This window comes from Cetorhinus maximus, chromosome 12 (genome assembly GCF_964194155.1).
Source record: "Cetorhinus maximus chromosome 12, sCetMax3.hap1.1, whole genome shotgun sequence".
Taxonomy (NCBI): Eukaryota; Metazoa; Chordata; class Chondrichthyes; order Lamniformes; family Cetorhinidae; genus Cetorhinus; species Cetorhinus maximus.
In genome coordinates, this window is record NC_135890.1 from 25419902 (window position 1) to 25442789 (window position 22888).

The 22888-nt window shown below is 39.9% G+C and overlaps 1 protein-coding gene across 5 annotated transcripts in view; it reads left to right on the plus strand.

Moving 5' to 3' along the window:
* reln (reelin) overlaps nucleotides 1-22888 on the plus strand; it is a 366824-nt gene that overhangs the window by 20430 nt on the left and 323506 nt on the right. For all 5 annotated transcript variants that reach the window (XM_078553223.1, XM_078553220.1, XM_078553221.1 and 2 more), the window contains one exon: nucleotides 10397-10507. In XM_078553223.1, coding sequence (XP_078409349.1) covers nucleotides 10397-10507 — 111 coding nt within the window. The remainder of the gene's footprint in view (nucleotides 1-10396; nucleotides 10508-22888) is intronic.

The window sequence follows — 22888 nt, forward strand, 5'->3', positions numbered from 1 at the left end:
CAGCCATTTAACATTCATTAGAATGTTAATTGGATAAGGGGGAGACTTCCGCTCCCATTTTAGGAGGAGATCTCACCTTAGAGCGCTGCCAGCTAATCGGATGGCTGACAGCTTTGTAACCCTAGCAGCACCAGGTCCAAGCGTTGGTCACTGCTGGGACCACAAGCAGTCCCCAAAGAAGAGGAGCTAATGGAGGCCAGACTGAAGGTAAGTCTGGGGTATCGGTGGGGTCTGGCTGGCAGGCCCCCACGAGGGGAGTGAGGGGGTTGGAGCATAGAGTTTCAGGGGGTGGGGGGTTAATGATGCTTATGACCTGGTTGGGGAGGGGGGTGACTCCGAGTACAGGGAACCCCAAAGAAGGTACCCTCACCCTCACCCCCATCCCCCCAAACCTCTTGCCTGACACCAGTCCACTGAAGCTGCCGGTCTACTGCTCGGCATAAACCTCCTCTTGCCACAGATAAAATAGTGACAGGGTAGGATGAGGCACATAATTGGCCACTTAAGGGCCTCAATAGGTCCAAGGATGGGCAGGCTGCCTGACATTTCTGCCCCCTGTAAAATGGGAGACTGGGCAGGTAGGTGGCAGATGGGCCATGTGCTGCATTTTACAAGCCTCCTGCCTTCAAACTTGCCAGCAGGAAACCGTAAAATTCTGCCCTAGGTTTACTCTAATTTTTCACATTGTCATCAAAACTTTTTAGTAATGACAAAGAGCATACATCCCACTCGTCTCTTCCACAATATTTTACAAGACTACCTTCATAAATAAGTAAGTATGTCTTTTATTTAGAAACCTTCTCCTTTCATTTCCAGAATGGACTGAGTCTTGAATTATTATACAGTCAGTGCAATTCACTGGTTTAGTCTATTGTGCAGCTCAAATCGGTTTGCGATTAATCCTGGGATTTTATGAAAGGATGCCTTTGAGTTAGTTAAAAATCAGTCATATTTTTATTAAATATCTACATGTTGTTGATGGATGCCTCAATATTACCAGACTGCAAACTCAAAACTTTTTTTTAAAAGTATAGTTCCACAAATTAACTTTTTGTTGCAACATATCTGAGAATTTGGGGTGTGAGTCTACAGGGAATATATGTTTTCTTAAAAGAAAACCCATGCCCTGTGATATTTCCCTTCTGACAGACTTTTGTTTTAAATGTAGCAAATGTCATCATGGATTTATTTGATTTCTAAAAGGTTTGTAGTTCAATTCTGCTTACCTTGTTGCTAATATTTGCATTAGAAAGCTTTGCTCAGCTACTCCTTTCTGTGCATAGCCCCTGACAGGACAGGAAGCTCGAAGCCTGAGCCATTCTGCAAGTGCTTACCCAGACCTGCATGGACAGACAAAGTTCAAACTGGCTCAGCAAGCTGGTAAATCAACCTACCATACCATTAGCCTTCTACGTAACTTGATGTTTACAAAGTGCTACATTTCTAGGTCAACACACTAAAGAGCCTTGTATTAATGAAGTGAACGGTTTGGATCGTTCATTGTATTCGTTTCAGTGGAATTCTGCAAGGATGCAGAAGTTAGCAAAAGTTGTCATGTGCTCTGAAACTGCATAGCTTTGGATTGATCGAAAAACTCACAACAGACATAGACATTGTGATTGTGTCCCCTTTTTGTCCCCCAAAACTTTTGAAAATTAGATCCATTGTAGGATAGCAACAGTAGATTTGATTTCCAAAACTTTTCATGGAAAAGGTGACACAAGCAAAGCTACAGTACCTTCACTTACTCTTTGATGACTTATTTCTGCCCAGTTTAAAGGCCCCTCAATAAACAGAGTAATCAGAGTAATTTGTTAGTACTCGATATATCTTGATTACAAGAGCCAGCGTAACTGTATCTAAATTAAAAATAAGCTGGTCTGATTTTAATTTGTTCATAAATAATAAAATGAATGAGTTATATTAAGAATTTCAATAAGCTAGATTCCCTCAAGAATAATTAACCTTTCCAATTTCAACAAATTACATTTATTAAAGACATACAAAAATTTGAGTTTCATCAAATCGACAAGGTCTACCATACTAATTGCAGGACTTGATATGATTAGTGTGTTGAAAACAACTTTTCTGTGAAGAGTTTTATTAGCTTTTGACAGGAACTGCCAGAGGCAATTTCACCTAATCAAAAATCAGCAATGTTTAATATTGTTCAGCTGCTGTTATTCTAGAACACATCCTGAATCTATTAAACTGGAGTTTACTGCATCTTTTAGAAAAACTAAGCAAGATATGCACTGTAGTGGTACCCACATAATCTAAAAATCAAAAAAAAATTGTGAAATATTAATTGTCTGTAACATTCCAGTGAGGAGGCAATAAATTGCATTTTAACTGTTATTCTTTTTGAATAACGTTTTATTTTCAGTTTTGTGAGTAACAGTATAATCCCAAAGCAAATAATTTGCACTCTTAACAATGAGAACTACAATGTTTAATAAAAATGCAATCTAAGAGTAAGAGTAATTTGTTGAGTAAGTATTGAATATGAACTTTCTCAGCCAACAGTACACAACTGTGACTGTCCTCCATTCTCCTCCATTGTCCAACTTAATAGGACTGTCCTTGCTTGGTTCCAGTCTTACCAATCTGATCATAGACTATCTTTAATAATTGCTTCTGTACCCCAACCTCCACATGGTTACATCTGGAATCACCCAATGAACTATCCTTATCCCTCTCCACTTTCTCATCTAATAGCAATTCCTTGGTGACATCATCCCAGCTATGAGCTCAGCTCCCACAATGGCACTCGTGACACACAGCTCTACCTCTGTGTCTCTTAAACCTTCCACTGCTCTGAACTATGAGACTATATGTTTGGCATTCAGTTTTGGATGAGGCGTAACTTCCTCCAGCTAACAGTTGGGCAGTCCTAAACTATCATCGTTGGTTTTGCCACTGACTCCATCCCTCCCCCGATCACTGTAACAAAGCTAAACCGGATTGTTCAAAGTTTCAATATCTTGTTCAGCCCCAAGCAGCCCACCCGCACAGGTACGCATTTGAGAGTTGCAATGGCAATGCCAATTTCCTGCCTGTTGGTGAATTTTCAACAAAATAAAAAGGTCCTGCATTTATATAGCACCTTTCACATCCTCAGGATGTCCCAAAACACTTCACTGACCATTAAGTATTTTTGAAATGTAGTCTCTATTGTAATGGGGTGGGCAATTTGCGCACAGCATGGTCCCACAAACAACAATATGTTAAATGACTGGCTGAACTGTTTTAGAGATATTGGTTGAAGGAAAAATATTGGCCAGGACATTGGGAGAACTCATCTGCTCTTCTTTGGAGAGTGTCATGTGCAATGATCCCTTTTATTTTGGGTGTGTAGCTGATTTATTTAAGTGCACAGCTCCTTTAAATTTTTTTGTTCAGCTGTGCAGAAGCAGTAACTTAGAGGGGAAGACTTTTGTGTAGCCGAGGTGGAAACTTCTGGGTTACTGTGTGGCAGTATTGCTTAGAGGGACCGTTGGTCATGGGATCATAAATGTCCATGAGAGGACAGATGGGTATCAATCCCAGACTCATTCCACTGTCTCTCTCTCTCTCTCTCAACATAGACCTGTATCAATCGCAGACTCATTCCACTGTGTCTCTCTCTCATCATAGCCTTGTGTCAATCCCACATCTATTCCACTGTCTCTCTCTCTCTCTCATCATAGCCCTGTATGAATCCCAGACTCATTACACTGTGTCCCTCGCTCATCATAGCCCTGTATCAATCCCAGACTCATTGCACTGTGTCTCTCTGTCTCATCATAGCCCTCTGGGATCTCAGTTTAACGTCTCATCTGAAAGACAGCACCTGTAACATTGCAGCACGCTGTCAGTACTGCACTGAAGTGAGATTCAAGAATAGGGGTTAAACCTACTACATTCTGAGTGCCGCCATTGAACCAAGGCTGATACCTAATATAGTCTATTCTTTAAGAGAATGAAAGAAACAATTGAAATTTTGGGACAAAGTTATAGGAAAGTGCTATTCAATCCTCAGGTAAGTAATAAATCATTATTATGGTAATGTTATTATTTTAGTTATTTATGAAGTCTAACTTTAATGTTGAGCTTTCTACTTTTATTCCTGATTTTCTCCTTTATTTCTCTCCATAATCCAATAGCAAAATTAAATCTCTCTTAACTATAAAAGGCAGATATTCATCTGACCTCTCCATCATTGATGTCACCTAGAATTGGACATAAGAGCTTGTGAGGCTGAAGTGTTTTTTTCAAAAACATGTGAAAAGTTAAAATAAAACTGCGTGTGATAAAATGTTTATTGTTCAAAGTCTCAGCACCTAGTTCAGCCCCACGCAGCCCACCAGCACTTTAATCTTGGAAAAAGAGTTTCAGAGCTTCTAGATTTTCACTAAGTTATGTTTGAAGATTGTTTTGTAAGATCAGAACTCTGCAGTTTTACATTCTACATTTTATTAAAAATTGAGAAACTAAAATGATGCCATGGTGCAGGACACCACTAATGTTGGTTAACAAATAGAAGAGAAGGCCAGCTATATCAACGAGCAGTGTTTAGGTGACACTATGGGCTGAATTTTCCAAGCTCATTGATGGGCAGCCAATTGAACTAATTAACTGGCAAATTAAGGGCCACTTCCTGCCTCTGGGCATTTTGCCTATGTCGCGTCGCTGCATGGGGTGACCATCAGGTAAATCCTGGCAGCCTCCCAGCAGGTTCCTGAAGAGGGATGAGTGGGGGCGCCCTCCTTGACGGATGCTCCATGGCCCCCCCTGATGGTAATGGCGCCACCAGTACACCATGACTCCCATCCTCCAATCATCTCATTGTAACTCTTTTGAGTAAAAAGTAACTTTTGAGTAATCATCTCATTGTATACAGGTGATTAGCTCTGCTTGTTATGTTGGTTTCAGCTATTTGCTAATATAACTAAATGGAATTGTTTTTATTTTTCTTTAATATCAGGAAAAGCTTAGCAATTCAGAATGCTTATGATTATAAAATGTACTCAGTGCTGATTGTAACTTAAGCAATCTAATTTCTATATTGTCATTTTTTTCGGAACATTTGCCAGTCTCTAGTTGCAGGTGCAAAGTGTCTCCTCTTAATATGCAGAGCTGCAATGGAGCATGACTTATACCAAGACCTCTGACAGGGTATTTTGTGGAAATATGCAATACTGTTATAAAGATTTGACTAGCGCTCTTTAGAATCAAGCACGCGGGCTATGGAATGCCCTCAAATAACTAAAAGATCCCACTCCGAGACTGCAAAATGCTACACATTTTTTTTAACAGCACTTCAGGATTGGATTAAAGCCAAATGACAGAACAACCCCGTACTCCAGCATTCATTTCACAACTTAACTTGAACCCCTGGGAAGTACTCAAGCTTTTTGAGAATTCCAAAATTAAAAGCAAGTAGAAGAAAATGTTTGAAATTGCGGTAAATTAGATTTTCAGGGGCTGATATTTGTCTTCACCAGTGGGTGGGAAGAGGGTGGGAATGCGGTAAAAAAAATGTTGCAAAGTACAAAGGCCTTGTTCCTGCTGCTGTTTCAGCTGTTGCCATTTTGAAACCGGGTACCTGCTGGAAGCAGGCAGGCACCTTATTGGTTTATGTAATACAGGGCTCTATGATGTCTATAGGAACCCAATGCAATTTTGAAGTGTAAAAGGACACAGTGTATGTCAGGCATGCTATACTTATTGGTACTTGACAAGAAGCGATTTAACTAGTGGTCCTTTAAGAAGGCTATTTCAAAAAACATAGTAAGAATGCTGCTACAAACCCCAGAGAGATTGAATCCCCAGTCCCAGTCCCCATCCCCGTCCCAATCCCAGTCCCCGTCCCAGTCCCAGTCCCCACCCTCCCTGGCTGATCATCTCGCCTGGCCTTTATTTACCATAATTTCCCACATCCTCCAATTGGGAAGCTGCCTATCGGCATTCACTTATTGCTGGTATATCACTGATTAAATTTAAATGGGACCCAATTACTACAATGGATCAAGCCTGCTGTTGCAGCCACCAGTCAGGTGGAATGAGTATTTTGCCCATCCCACCTGCTCTACAGGTAAATTAAAAGTTAACAACATAGTACAAGTTGGATTGCTGCAGTTTTCAAAGTCAGACCTAATAATGGGGCAACATAAAAAGCATTTCACAGTTAGAACATTACATGGTAATGGCATAAACGAGGGATGCAACTAACAGAGTGCAGGGTACATTTTGACACCATTCTCATGCTATAATTTTGAACCAAGCAGAACTTATGCAACTTCTGATTCTGTATGTAATGATTGTAACAGGAGTTCTGTTATAAATAATTATTTCATTAGTATAGTTAATTGAAGGGCTAATTCATAATATGAAGAATAATCTCGATTGTCGCTTCCATAACTTTGCATTAAAGGTGTTTAACTGCGCCTGTTTTGAGAAAAGTTACATTAAAGGTTATTGAATTGAAAAAGCATGGTTCGTTTCATATGTCGTCTTCCAATGTCTGACTAGTAATTTCATTAATCTCTATAGTGGAACCTGTTGCCTGAGTCATCAGCCCAGTTAATGGTAAAATTGAATTCCAATCTAGTTTATTAGCTTTAGTTTTCTAACATGAAGGCTGCATTCCTATACTTTCTGCTGCCTCAACCAGGTTATAGGAACAAGTGTCAGTATGTGTTATTGTGAAAGTCTAAACGTCTGAAAGTGCCTCTGTCATTCTACTGCAAACAAATGCATAATAAACGAAGAACAGCAGACAGATTTCCAGCATTTATGTTAATCTCAAACCATGCTGCTTGCACTTCTGAAGGTATCACTTTCTCACATACCTGGAATATTAACAATCTTTCACTTTATATTCACACTATTCTTGTTAGCTATTAAGTGACACTAAGCAATGAAATTTCTGTGTTTCTGGATACACCGGGGTAGATCTTGACTTTGTGCGATAGTGTAAAACAGGTGAAAGCAGTTGGCAGCCTGTTTTACACCTCCCTGATTTTTATTCCTATTGAAATCAATCACATGAAGTCAAGATCTACCCCATAGCATATTGCAGCATTGTAAGAGCCATTTCATCCATCAAACTTGTGTTTCTCTCCACATGAACCTACTCGAATCTCATGCTCTTTCTCCTCCCCAAACCTTTAATGTTCTGCTTTTTCAAGGAATTATTTGAATTGTTTTTTGAACTCTGTTACAACAATAATTTGTAGAAGACAGTTCTACCTTCTAACCATCTTCTAGGTAAATAAATGTTTTCTACCCCTTGCCTTTAATTATTTTTGAAATTACCTTGGATTTATGCCCTCTTGCTGATGTCTTGTCAATCAATGGAAACAATCTATCACTATTTACCTAACTATAATCTGTTGTAATTTGGGGTACCTCTATTGGCCCATTCCTTAATCTTCTTACCATCAATAGAAAAAGAGAAACTAATTTCTCAAGTCAACCTTCATAATTATAGCCCCTCATCCCCAGTAACATCCTAAGACATCTACTACAATTACAGATGTAGGTATGGGGAGTGTTCTGGGCATTCAGATAACCCTCAAAACTCTAGGATCACTCCTTTTGAAAGAACATGCCTCAAATTATTTGATAGAACACAAGTAATAGATGTTCTCCTAGAGCTAAACAGTTCCATAATTTGACAAATGAAAGCTGATTAGGGGACTTGCGCCTCTAAATATTTGCTAGGATATTACGCTGAGTATTAGCAATGTTATTGATAGACTAGCAACACGTAATCAGCACTCGGCCTTTGTGCTTTAGAGTTTAGTCTGACAAAACTGTCTTTTGATTTTCTTTATTTGTCTTGGTAGAACTAATTTTTTTTCTATTTGAATCTTATTGTGAAATCCTTAATTGGAAAACAGACCTTTTGGTCTGCTAGCTCTCATCCCAACAAGCCTCAATAAATTTCCTGCCTTTGCCACTGACAACAAATAACAAATTTTATATAACACCTTAAATATAGAACGACATCCCAGAGCACTTCACGGAGGCATAATCAAAAGATGAGCATCAAGCAAAGAAGGAGATGTAGGGAGGAATAATGAAAAGCCTGGTTAAAAGCTAGGTTTTAAGGAGGCGAGCAGGATGGAGGTATTCAGGGAAGAATTTCCAGACCATGGTGCCTAGGCATCTTAAGGCATAGCCAGAGGTGGGGTGGGTTGAGGGGAGAAGCAGCAGGCACAAGAGGCCAAAGGCGCATGGTTTATAATACAGGTAGAGGTTATGGGGCTAGTTGAGGCTACAGAGTTATTAAGGGATGAACAATGAAGGGATTTAAACATGAGGATGAGAATTTAAAATTTGAGGTGCTCTGGGACAAAGAGCCAATTGTAGATGGTGAGAAGTGATGGGTGAATGTTATTGCTGTTGGATAAGGTTTGGGCAGTTTTGGATGAGCTGAACGTAAAGTTCAACTAAGCAAACTTCAGCTAAGTTCAACATTGCCTCCTTCCCTTTAAATTGTATACGTCCAGATAGAAATTCAAGGATTTTGCTTTTTTCATGGCCTTATCTAATTTTGTTGCTATCTTTAATGCCATTTGTATCTGTACTCCTAAGTCCTCCTATCCCTCTACTTACTTTAAAATCTGGCCACTTCTTTCTTTCATTTGCAAAATGTATTATAGGACAAGGGGGCACAGTTTCAAAATTAGGGATCTCCAATTAAGAGATGAAGAATTTCTTCTCTGATGGTCATTAATGTTTGGAATTCCCTACCCAAGAGAGTTGTGGAGGTTGTGGCAGCATTGAATAAATTCAAGGCTGAGTTAGGCAGATTTTTTGGATCTACAAAGGAGTCGAGAATTTTTGGGGACCAGCAGGAAAGTGGAGTTAAGGCCACAATCAGATTAGTCGTGATCTTATTAAATGCTGGAGCGAGCTCAAGGGTCCAAATGGCCTACTTCTGCTCCTACTTATATATTAATTTATCAACATTGAACTGTATCTGCTGTCTATCTGCCCATCTTGCTTACATACATAGGTCCCTCTCCAGTCTTTTACAGTCGACAACTTGCATTTATACTGTGCCTTTAACATCTTAAAAAATGAGATGCTTCACAGAGAGATTAAGAAAAACAAGCACCTAACCAAAGAAAGAGAAGTTAGAAAGTTTGGCCAGAGAGGTTTTAAGGATGGCCTTAATATAAAAAAGGGAGGTTGAGAGGTCAAGGGATTTAGAGGAGGAATGCTTGAAGCAAAGCCACAAATAGGATGAAGGGATGGGAGACGCATATGAAGCTCGAGTTAAAGCAAAATAATGCTGGGGAAAGGGAAGGTTGTAATGCTGGAGAAAGTTATAGGGATGGAATGAAGCCATGGAGTAACTTAAATACACAGATCATTTCTGTGGAAAAATGGGTTAAAAATTATAATTAAGACCTTCCTCCTTCCCCGGTTAGGTGTCTCCCATGAGCTCCATGGTTCATTCATAAAAAGCATGTACTCTTTACTAGGTTTGTCACTATGACTGCTGATCCTCCCAGCTCCAGGAACCTACATGCTGTGTGAACACCTGCTCAATAATTTAAAAAGCAACTATTGAAAATGCTAAGAATTTGAAACAGAAACAGTAAAAGCAAGAAATACTGAACAGATTGATTAACGTGTGGATAAAAGATAATCGACAATTCAGCGTCATACCCTTACCTAGAGCTGGGAAAAAATCATTTAAAAAGTTAGAAAACATATTGCTAGGGTCAGCAAAAGTGTTTGGGTAAGGAGGGAAAATTACAAACAGACTAAAACAGCAAAAGAAGTATCAATGGAATCATGTAACAGATGTTGGTTAGGCAACAAACGTGCTCTCTAAAGACTACATAGCCGATCAAACAGGTACTGTTTTAACCAGCCTAATTTGGTCTTGCCAGTGCTCACTTTAATGTGGATTTTAATTTCTTCTTCATAAAAATTGTACTATCTAATGAACATTTCACTGTTAATTTAAACTAAATTTTCTTCAGTGTAGTTGTTATCAGGATTTCTGTTGTAGATTTTAAAATAAGCATCCACGTTTACTGTATAAGGCAGTAGTAACTTATCTTTTGCATGTATCTTTGTTCATTGTAGTATTCTGTACATAATATACTCGAGGGGCATGGTTACCATCACTGATTGCTGTCTAGCTAATCTAGTAACATTGGTTCAGCACACATAGTGACTAAGAGATGATGTGACAACCCTTAATAATCATGTATCTTGTGATCTTGCTGAGTTGAACACATGATCAGCTGTTGCACTGAATAACTATTGTGTCTGCAGTAGGCCTAGGTGAGACCATTGCATCCCAAAATATGCTCCTAATGATTTATATTGTCTGCCTTGTCTGATTTCACAATCATTAATGGATCAAACCTATTTTTATGTATTTCAGTGACTATTTCCACCAGCACATACTTCGATGGCTTACTGGTGACTGGTCTTTACACATCGACAAGCATCCAAACTTCGCAAAGTGTCAGTGGTCCTGGCTCATTTGGTCTTGGTAGGTCTCAGCACCCCTTAAACTTCAATCATTTCTCATCGAATGTCAAAAATAAATTTTAATTATGATTTTAATAAATGATTGAAAAAATTCAAAAAAATGGAACAAATTGGAAAATGGTTTGCATCTTGGAGCTGTATTTGCAACCTAATGTCACAGTGATTATTTCACCAATACAATTAAACTTCAAAGTATGAGAGAGAGTAATTGATCATTTATTTTGCACAAAAGAGCACTAAGCTGTAATAAACAGGCTGCCTTACTGAAGTATGACACCTCAGGTCAAGATTACAACCTAGAACACAATAGCTAGTTCTTTGTTGAAGTCATATTTTAATATTGGGGTATTGAACATATAACACTATGTACCCTGGAAGCATATCAGCTATACATGGAAGTGAGTGTCACAGCTTAAAATGAACCAGTAATCTCATTCCCTTCTCAATGCTGCCAGTTGTTACAATGTCAAAAATTGGGACTTGATTAGAAGGTGAAGTCTCATCTGTTATTCATATTTGGGATTCTTCATTAGAGATTCTCATCAGACTTGGCTGTATTGATGAGAGGGAAAGCAGGACTTTGTTCTACCTTCTCAAATGTTAGCCAACTAGAGACAGTGACAATATTTGTTGAGCTATCCATAATCTGCATCGTCTCACTCTTCTGACTAAAATGAATAACATGGATGTGAGAAATAAAAACAGAAAATGCTGGAAATACTCAGGCAGCATCTCTGGAGAGAGAAACAGCTAATGTTTTGGTCAATGACCTTTCATCAGAAAGGTTCTGATGAAAAGGTCATCAACCTGTTTCTCTCTCGACAGATGCTGCCTGACCTGCTGAGTATTTTCAGCATTTTCTGTTTTTATTTCAGGTTTCCAGCATCTGCAGTATTCTGCTTTTGGATGTGAGGAACACTGATTTACATGTTGTTTATAATTCCAAGCATCTAACTTAAATGTTTTCACATTTCATGAAAAACTATTAATTATGTAAGTTGCTTTTTAAATTGCCATTCTTGTGGTAGAAGAATAGGTATAAATCTATGAACTCCCATGGATGGAGCTATTGATCTTAGGAATGATATAATAAAGATGGAGAACTTCCTAATTGGGCGGGGGCAAAGGAGGGGAAGAGGTTGGGCTGGAGGATGAATCTCACTAAACTGTGTTCTCATGGCCCTTTTCTATTGGAGATGGTATACAATGTAGGGAGACTGCAGAAGGAAAAGTGGGAAGGAACATTTTTTTAAAATCTTCCCTTTGGAAAGATTAAGTTATTCAAATCTGTACATGATAGCAGAGTGGATTGGTTTTTCTTTGTCATTGTCAAGTAACAAGAGTGCAACATTTAAACTTTTGTTTTGAGTATTTTGATGTTTGTTTTAAAAGTATTTAATTCAGAATTCTTGCTCTGTCTACCACATTATGCTACCATTTCGAATAATGACTGGAAAAATGAAATTTCTTCCTCACGTCACAGTGATGAAAGGTGACCATAAGACACATGCTTACTGAAAGCCATTACGTTGTTCAGGAGGCCTGAGTTAAAATCGTTTAAATCGTAATGTGGCATAATACATTGGGGGTGGGGGTGGAAAACAGGGAAGGGCAACAATTCCAGTCATGACACAAGGTAATCAATTAAATATATATGTCTTTGAAATAGGAAATTAGATTTATTGTTGATTACCATCTAGGGGCCAGTGAGAGGAGGAGGTAAAAGAAAAATTGCAAAGAGAAAATACTGGTTGCCTGGAATTCCCATCTGAAAGCCAGTGATTGTTTATTTACAGTAACTCATTTTCATAGTTAATATATTTGAAAACACTTTGCCACAGGGAACATGACTCTCATGCTGCGAACTTCATTCTCTCAGCTAGATATTTACTAGCCATGGGCTAGGGTAGCTGTGAATGAATACATAAAGACAGCTAATCATGTTATTCCTGTGCAAGTAAGGGTAGTTGTTTCATTAAAAAAATTAGCTTTACAGAGCATGCAAGTGTGACACTTGAAATGATTTGGCATGTAGTGTCTGTATGTGGTACAACAGTGATGCAGGTTTGCTATTCCTGCCACTGCATGGAAGCATCATAATTACCATGGTTCTTTAATCTGTGACTTATATATTTAAAAAAAGTCCCAGCCGCTAACATATATAATACTTGACCTGCTTTGTATTAAGTATTGTCAGGTTCTTCAGGAAAGGAATACTTACATGCACACGATAAAATCAGTCCTGTTTCAAAGATGATTGAATTTGGTTGTGTGCATTAGTATTTCAGTAATTATATGCTAGCTGTACATCCCAATTGCTCTTCAGGCAAATGCGCTTGGGAACCACAATTCATTCCTGCACTAAAATCAATCATAGCTGACAGCCCCCTTTTAATTAAGTGTGCACTTCAAAGATGTCTATTTGGCTATCCAAGTACTAAATGATTAGCTGCAAAATGTCTGCGATTTGGTTTTGTTATTTGTAATGGGACTTTTTTTTAATACGGTTCTACTAAGCATAGGAAACTGTAACATCTGGACTGCATCAATATGCACATTGTTCATTTGATTTCCTGAAATTCCCAAACCTTGGAAATGAAATCACACAAAAAGGGCATTAAGTCCAGCAAGCTTGATCCTTTCATAATTTAATCTATAATTTACTCTGTCAACCTCAACCAGTTTAAGCTCCCAACATTTTTTGATATCCATGCATTATGTATATTTACCTTTGAAATGACTTTGAGGTAGGTGTTAGTCAGTATAAAGGGAAGATGCTGTGGAGTTTTGTTTACTTAAAACTGATTGGTTTAAATGGGTTAGCTGTATATGTCAACAAGTTGCATTTATTTAGTGTCTTAGAAGAACATCCCGAGGTGCATCACAGAAGTGTAATCTGACAAAAATTCAGCCATAATATATATCATTATAGCTCTGTGTGTTAATTAAAAAAAAATGTTCTTGCACTTGATTGAATATTGGAGTCCATTTAAGTGCACTGGAGAACAGCAAACATCTGAAGCTATTTGCAGAAGTTGCAAATTCGGTATTAAGAGTACAAAGAGTTGCCTGGGATATTTGCAAAATAATGTCAGTAATCAAAGACTACAAAGCGTATGTGATGTACACAATTAGTTGTATTGTTTATAAAACTGGTGCTACACATGCACTTTATTCTAGTGAGAACCTTATCTTGTATATACAATGGTGATAAAGTAATCTCCATCTGTTCTATGCTGGAATTGAGGACAGAGAGCTGATTAAAGCCAGAAGCAGCAACTAAGCACAAGAACATGAATATTACAAAAATGATTATACTCAAAAGTCCATAATTAGTCAAAGTCCAACTTAAATCATTGCACACGGAAGAAACCAAGGGCCAGAATTTTACATTCGATGTGTGGGCACGTGCCTGACACGCAGGAACATAAAATGACGCGTGATGACGTCAGACGTGTGTCGTGAAGTCGCATGATATTTTGTTCAGCGGGCGCACGCCAATAATTGATAGGCCTATTAAGGCCATTAACCGGGTAATTAACCTGAATTTTACACCGCCCAGCCAACCTTACGGTTGGCGGGCAGGCAAAAAGGCCAAGCGGCGTTTACGTTTTTTAGGAAACCTCATCCATGAGCGGGATGAGGTTTCCTGAAGATATTGCAAGTTAAATAAAAAGTTTCATTTGAACTTAACATGTCCCATCTCATGTGACACGGTCACGTGAGGGGACATGTTTCATTGAATTTTTCTGTTCTTTATTAATTTTTTCATAAAGCGCTTCAATCTCCCTGAGGCAGCTCCACGCCTCAGGGAGATTGAAGCACACTTCCGCGCACATGCGAAAACTGCGCGCTAGGCCCGGCTCTCCCTCCTCCCCCCGCCCGCACAGGCAGCGCTCAGTGCTGCCGCTCGTGATCCACGTAGGGCGAGCCTTAATTGGCCCGCCCGCATGAAATCACGTTGCTGAGACAATTGCAGGTGGTGGTTGGCTCTGCGACCGCTCCCGCCGAACCCGCCCGACGAATGGAAAATCCTGGCCCTAGTTTTTTTTAAAACAGTGTAAACTGGTATGACTGAAATATACCACTAACCTGCTTTACTTAAATTGGCTGTTAGTATTCACGACAAGTAAATATAACATATTTCCTTTACACTAGCTAACTACTACAAATGTCCAAGGACAGAAACTGGGGAGATGGCGCAGGGCATTAGAAAATACATCTTTAGGTGTATGAAACCCTTTCAGCATTAGTGGCCAATCTCCAACAGATCAGAATGTAAACGATGTGTATTTAATTCAAATAATCCCACACTACACATCTTAAATGCACTATAAGAACATTCTAGAAATGAATGAAATCAATTATATGTAACCAACATCACTAATAAATTGCAGAGGGATGGATTTTTAAATTGGGATTGAGCAAAACCATAACTGATAAAATGGACTGTGGATGGCTACAGAAAATGTATGAACAGAATCTGGATTCTACATGTGGTCCGCACCATTTTGTGTATTAGCTAATGTTGGTGCATGCCATCCAGATTCTTTAAGTGACGTAAAATTTCTGAATGTCTTATCTCTGTAGTATACCATATAATGAACTGGTTTGATTCAGTACAGATGCCACTTTTCATTCAATGTTAAATCAGAAATTCAAAATAGGAGTAGAACATTTTTAAAATCCGAAATTCAGTTCTAAGAGGAATGGCACGGTTGATCTTACCTCCGGAGATATGTATTTGTCAAACAGATGATATGAGGACAATCTGACAGATTGTTAAATGTTAATATATGCAGCACTCTCACTTTACAAAAACACTTTTAAAAACTATCGGAGAAGTTTACACCAAAATACATAAATAAAACACTTTTTTTCTTCTTGAGAATTCTGCTTTTAATAGGATTTCTCACTGGCTCCACACATTCTCAGACTTAATTAAATATTTACTATTAACAACTTGTGTAGTGATAAAATAATTTTTACAGGTACCAGAGTCAAATATTGAAATTGACAGAGGATATTCAACACTTGAAAACTTAATAATTGAGTTCTAATTAACTTGCAAATCAATTTTTAAGAAAGAGATTTTACTTTACCAAAACATGAACACATTTTCAATGGCTGGACTTTGCGGTAGCTATGATGGCAAAACCGTCAACATTCACCATCATTACTCCTCTGAAACTGACAACTTCTGGAGTCCGTACATGCAGAGTTAAGCGTGGAAATTTAGAAACCGCTGTCAGCGATCCAACGATTCCTCACAGGGCGCTCGATTGAAGGCCTTCCAGACCGCAATCAATTTTAAATCACAGTACCAATGAGAATTTGCCCTTTTATTCTATTAGTCTTGTTGTTAAGAATCCTTGAAAAAGTTATACCTTGTTGAATGTGGAGTAACTGTAATTTTAACAGTATTATTGTTGAATAACCTCTCTGATGTTGGAAAACTAATTTTATTCTTGTGGGATACCAAATTTCTCCATTATGATAAAATTTATTTGATATTTCAAATTAGAACCATAGAAAAGTTACAGCACAGAAGGAGGCCATTTGGCCCATCATGTCCATGCCAGCCCGAGGGCACCCAGGTGCCCCTTCTAATCTCACCTTCCTGCACCCGGCCCATAGCCCTGCAGCTTACAGCACTTAAGGTGCGGATCCAGGTACTTTTTAAAAGAGTTTAGAGTTTCTGCCTCTACCACCAACTTGGGCAGCAAATTCCAGATACCAACTATCCTCTGCGTAAAAAAATTCTTCCTCATGTCCCCCCTACACCTTCTGCCACTTATCTTGAATCTATGTCCCCGATTCTAGAATTCCCCACCAAGGGAAACAATTTTATCCTGTCCACTCTATCTATTCCCCTCATAATTTTGTACACCTCAATCAAGTCACCTCTCAGCCTTCTTTGTTCTAAGGAAAATAACCCCAACCGATCCAATCTCTCCTCATAGCTACACTTTTCTAACCCATTCTTGTAAACCTCCTCTGCACTCTCTCCAGAGCTATTACATCATTCTTGTAATGTGGTGACCAGAACTGCACACAATACTCCAGTTCTGGCCTCACCAGTGTTTTATACAATTCCAACATTATATCCTTACTTTTATATTCTATACCTCTGCCAATGAAGGAGAGCATTCCATGTGCCTTCTTTACAACCTTGTCTACTTGAACTGCTGCCTTCAGGGACCTGTGTACTTGTACGCCAAGATCTCTCACTTCATCTACCCCTCTTAGTGTATTCCCATTTATTGTGTAATCCCTGTAACTGTTTGACCTCCCTAAATGTATGACCTCACACTTCTCTATGTCAAAATCCATCTGCCACTTTACCACCCACTCCACCAACCCATCTATATCATTTGAGATTATGGCTATCCTCTACACTATCCACTACTCAGCCAATCCTTTGTGTCATCTGCAAATTTCCCAATTGTGCCCCTCATGTTCACATCCAAATCGTTAATATATAACAAAAACAGCAAGGGTCCCAACACCAAGCCCTGTTGAACACCACTTGAGACAACTTTCCATTCGCAAGGGCATCCATCGACCATTACCCTTTGTTTCCTGTTACAAAGCCAACCTTTTATCCAGTTTGCCACATTACCCTGAATCCCATGGGCTTTTACTTTCCTGACCAATCTGACATGTGGGACCTTGCCTTGCTAAAATCCATGTACACAACATCTACCTAAATACCATGTGTATATCCCAAATGTTTATTTTTCTCTCTGTAAAATTGAATTAAAAGTGGAGGATAATCTGTGGTTTTTACTTCCTAATTTGCTGTCTGTGGGAATACTTCAATGTGATTGGTTGTTTGATGAGATCACTTTTAGTACATACCTGAAGATCCCCTTGACTTGATGCTATATTCAAACTGGCTTTGGGAAAGAGGAAATCCACATCTCAGAATTTGCTAGATTCCTGTGGGCAACTCTTCTTGAAGCTAGCAGCAAGCCCTGTCACTTCTCTGCTGACTGTGAAATCCGGTCCAATATTTGTTTTGAATTGATGTTTCAGCAATAATGCATGGAATTTTTTGGAATTAATTCCTGCCAAAATGGCAGCACCATTTGCAGGTTGGGAACTTGGATGGTGAAAGAGCTTTTACACTGAGCCATGGCATCTCACCTCCAGGTTCCCCGACCAATCAGGGAGGGCAGGCGGGGTAATGTGTCTATTCTGTGAAAGGGAGGATTTCTAATTAAAGGGGCCATGAACATGAGTTACAAGGGCTCAGCAACACTTGGATTTTTGAAGCTTCAGCAACTAAAGGAAGGGAGGGATGACCTGGTGTGGCTCCCCCACTGCCCCCATCCCAGGTGTCTCACTTTTACCTGGCGATCCTGCTACAGGAACTGAGGGACTCCAGTGAGGTGAGCCCTCCCATGGACGGGATGAAGAGGACAACCTCTCCAAACAGACAGGCGTGGGTGGAAGTACTCAAGGAAGTTAACAATAGATGAGTGCTCCCTCCAACACCAAAAACAACTTACATTTATATAGTGGCCGTAACGTAAAGGTCAAAGGTGTTTCACAGCAGCATTATAAAACAAAGTATGACAGTGAGCCACATAAGAAGACGTTAGGTCAGATGACCAAAAGCTTGGTCAAAAAGGAAGATTTTAAGAAGTGTCTTAAAGAAGGCAAGCAAGTTAGTGGGTTGAGAGGTGTAGTGAGGGAATTCCAGAGCTAGGTGCCTAGGCAACTGAAGGCACAACCATCAATGGTGGAGGCATTATGAGTGGAAATGCACACAAAGCCAAAATTAGAGCAATGCAGGTATCTTGGAGGATTGTGGGGTTAGTGGAGATTACAGAGATAGGGAGAGGCAAAGCCACGGAGGGATTTGAAAACAAGGATGAGAATTTTAAAATCAAGATGTTACTTGACCGGGAGTCAATGTAGGTCAGCGAGTACAGGGGTGATAGGGGAATGAGACATGGTACAAGTTAAGACACGGGCAACAGAGCTTTCGATGACCTCATGTTTACAGGGGGTAGAATGTGGGAGACCAGCCAAAGTGCATAGGAATAGTCAAGTCTAGAAATGACTTAGTTAAGGCATGGATGAGGGCTTCAGTAGCAGATGAGCTGAGCCATGTGAAGTAGAGCGATGTTATGGAGGTGGAAATAGGTGGCCTCCCAACAGATCCAAGGAGCTTTCCTGTTTGCCTTCAATACCCCCTCACCACCGTGAAACCTGGAAGTGGGCAGAATGATGTTAGGATCCTGACCCAATGTCACCTTTAGGGGATTTAACGCCTCACATCATGCATGCACTCAAACCTGCCCACACTTGCTTAGGAATACTCCCCCTAATGTTCTGGACTTGAGGCAAGGCATTGTGGCAGGAACCTGATCTACATTTTTTTGCGTGTGCGAAAGATCTGTGGTATTAACACATTCTTTAAAAGCTTTACACAAAATTAATGAAACCACACTGCTTCATGTCATGTGCTATTACAGAAATGAAATGGGTAATTCACTCTCAGAACAAACCATCTAAGGTAAATTTGTCCCTTCCAGACTTTTAAGTGTAACACTGCCCTTCAGTAATATTCCCTGACCAAGTTCATTGTTTCTGCACAAACTAGGTTTGGTCAGGATTGCTATGAGACATTTATAGATAGTGATGGTGATAATGTGGTGATGATGGTAGGGTGGGGGAGGTGTATCTGAAATTCATGACTCCCACAAGAGATTCATGCCTGAAACCAAACAGATGGTTATCCATCAAGGCCTAGCTTTCTATGTTCTCATTATAACAGTTGGTGTGTTTTTAAAAGGCCATTCTCTGCCTTGTCTATATCAAATACCCTTTGAACCAATGCATTATTTTGCAAGTCAGCAACCAGTATGTTTATTTGAAAATGAATTATCATGCAGAATACACCCAGACAATGATGGATCATGCACTATTAATTAGTACACTTTAAACTTCTGCTGCTTTTAGAAATGTGAAATGGGTCTGCTTGAAGGTACTGATAATTTACCCTCTTTGGGTTCAGTGAAAGTAACTGAACTTAAAGCACAACCACTTATCACATGTAAAGATACACAACACATCAAAATGTTCAGATTTTTCTTACTAATGTTTCTCCATGAATTTTGTTCACTCAAGATATTTTAACATTACTGTTTTGTCTGGCAAATGTATCAGTTAACATGGGATTTATACTTTTATGTTCACTTCAGATTACTAATAATAACCGTTCGGAGCAAATGAAATTATGATGAGTGGCTAGAAATTATGATGCAATGCCTGACCTCACCCATTTTTTCCTCTCTCCTGAAGGGGTTGATTCTGTACATTTCTGTAGGTGCCTTCTAGTCTCTTGCCCTGGTGGCTGGTTTTATTATAAAATGAAAGTGACCCATTTACTGGATTTAACAAATAGTGTTGTTCCTTTGATGGGAAGGCAATTGTTTTATTCCATTCTATGATTGACAGAAGATCATGTTTTCCAGAACATGCATCGTAAACGCCTGTTTTCTTGTTAATTGCTTGTACGTATAAAATATTTCTGAGTTTCTCTGAGAATCTCTACATTACAGGATTTAACAGAAGTGTTGGTTTTGACACTTAAGTTAAAAACAGGAGTTTGAAACAGGATAACAGTTCTTCTGAAATGTGTTGCTTATTCCAAATGGAAGTACTTTTTACATTAATGTAGTGCTGCTAAATCTTGATGTGCAGATCCCACACAAAACCAATGGCACTCCATGCAATGGAAGCTTACTCCTTTCAGTTGATGGCAATTGAAATCCACTCTTAGCTGGGCCTCCCTATCTGTAGCCAGAATTTCAACTTCTGCCTTGTTTTCTAAACACACTCATTGAGCCAGTTTGTTGCATTAACATGATTGCATCAGGAGGCATTATTTACTGCTTATGCCTGAGCTTTTTAAAAAGAGGAAGAACATAGTAGCTTGTGCCTCCACTCCCCTGTAGCCTTCTAGTATTTGCTAATTTTTGTGCTTCTTGTTAGTTTTTAATTCTAATATTAGTTGCTTCAGCCTGTTAACCTTTCATTTGTGTGATTTACATTTATAAGAAGGAATAGTGCGACACTATTGCATTTCGTAAACAGATTACGTAAATGTTAATATTGTTAACCCCACAGGCATACAGTTGAGAAAATATACAAACTGTAGGGACAAAGGACCAGTTTACATCTCTTGATCACTTTCCGGGTGGAAGATTTTTGATGTCAGCAGTAGTGTTGCAAAATTGTAACATGATTTATTTTTTACGAATTCAGTCACAAATTAAATTCATCCCTGTTCCCCTAGAAGTGATCATTACTGGAAAATGCACATGTATGGATTTTGGGCAAAGATGGGATCAGAACTCTGTTAGTTTAGAAATAACATCATGGTGTCTGTTAATGTTACAGTGGGAATGCTGGCATGGTATCCAATGGTGTAACAACATCAATGTGAACCATCTGCATTGACACAGACAATTAGCATTTTGGAGGCCTTGGTTTGTGTGTCCTTGTAAGTGCTGACTATCAGCAGAGACCAGACCTTTGTCCATGTACCACTAGCAGCTATCTCCTGGCACTCTTGTTCTAAGTGATTGAAATCACTGCACACAGTGGGTTGAAATACTCATCAGATCATGAATACCCACCCACCATGCGCAGCAACATCAATTACAAAGCAGATGTACCAGGAAGTACGAAGTTTGGAGTTTTCTTTGAGACTGAGAGAGGGGATAAGCAAGAGACGGTACTTTAGGTGGAGGAGTAGCTGGGAACAGCATTTTAGAGGGAGTGATATGAGAGACTAAGAGTAACCCATTAAGGAGGGAGCAGTGAGACAGCAGTTTTGTGGGAGGAAAGAAGTATAGAATGCTGCTTTGAGAGAGGGAAGCTGAAGATGATGCTTTGCAGTAGACCTTGTCATCGTTAATGGGGTTTAGAAAGAAAGAAGATTTCTAACATTAACCAGGAGGAGGCAAAAAAAGGGGAGTGCAGCATGAATGGTGGAGGATTTTGGGAAGCAATGATGGAGGAGCCCAGCATGTCAGTGCAAAAGATAAAACTGAAGCATTCGCAACAGTCTTCAGCCAGAAGTGCTGGGTGATTGATCCACCTTGGCCTCCTCTGGCAGTCCCCAGCTTTACAGGTGCCAGTCTTCAGCCAATTCGAATCACTCCATGTGATATGAAGAAACGGCTGAAGGCACTGGATACTGCAAAGGCTATGGGCCCTGACAATATTCTGGCAATAGTACTGAAGACCTGTGCTCCAGAACTTGCCTTGCTCCTAGCCAAGCTGATTCAGTACAGCTACAACACCGGCATCTACCTGGCAAAGTGGAAAATTGCCCAGGTATGTCCTGTACACAAAAAGCAGGACAAATCCAACCCGGCCAATTACCGCCCCATCAGTCTCTACTCTCCATCATCAGTAATGGAAGGGGTCAGCAACAGTGCTATCAAGCGACACTTGCTTAGCAATGACCTGCTAACTGACGCTCAGTTTGGGTTGCGCCAGGGCCACTCAGCTCCTGACCTCATTACAGCCTTGGTTCAAACATGGACAAAAGAGCTGATCTCCCAAGGTGAGGTGAGAGTGGCTGCCTTTGACATCAAGGCAGCATTTGACTGAGTGTGGCATCGAGGAGCCCTAACAAAACTGAAGTCAATGGGAATCGGGGAAAACTCTCCGCTGGTTGGAGTCATAGCTAGCACAAAGGAAGATGGCAGTGGTTATTGGAGGTCGATCATCTCAGCTCCAGGATATCACTGCAGGAGTTCCTCAGGGTAGTGTCCTCGGCCCAACCATCTTCAGCTGCTTCACCAATGACCTTCCTTCCATCATAAGGTCAGAAGTGGGGATGTTTGCTGATGATTGCACAATGTTCAGCACCATTTGCGATTTCTCAGGCACTGAAGCAGTCCATGTCTAAATGCAGCAAGACCTGGACAATATCCAGGCTTGGACTGACAAGTGGCAAGTAACATGCGCGCCACACAAAAGTGTCATGCAATGACCATCTCCAACAAAAGAGAATCCAACCATCGTCCCTTGATGTTCGATGGGATTACATCACTGAATCCTCCACTAGCAACATCCTTGGGCTTACCGTTGACCAGAAACTGAACTGGACTAGCCATATAAACACTGGCTATAAGAGCAGGTCAGAGGCTAGGAGTTATGTGATGGGTAACTCACTTCCTGACTCCCTAAAGCCTGTCCATCATCTACAAGGCACACATCAGGAGTATGATGGAATACTCCCCACTTGGCCTGGATGAGTGCAGCTCCCACAACACTCAAGAAGCTTGACACTGTCCAGGACAAAGCCCACTTGATTGGCACCACATCCACAAACATTCACTCCTTCCACTCC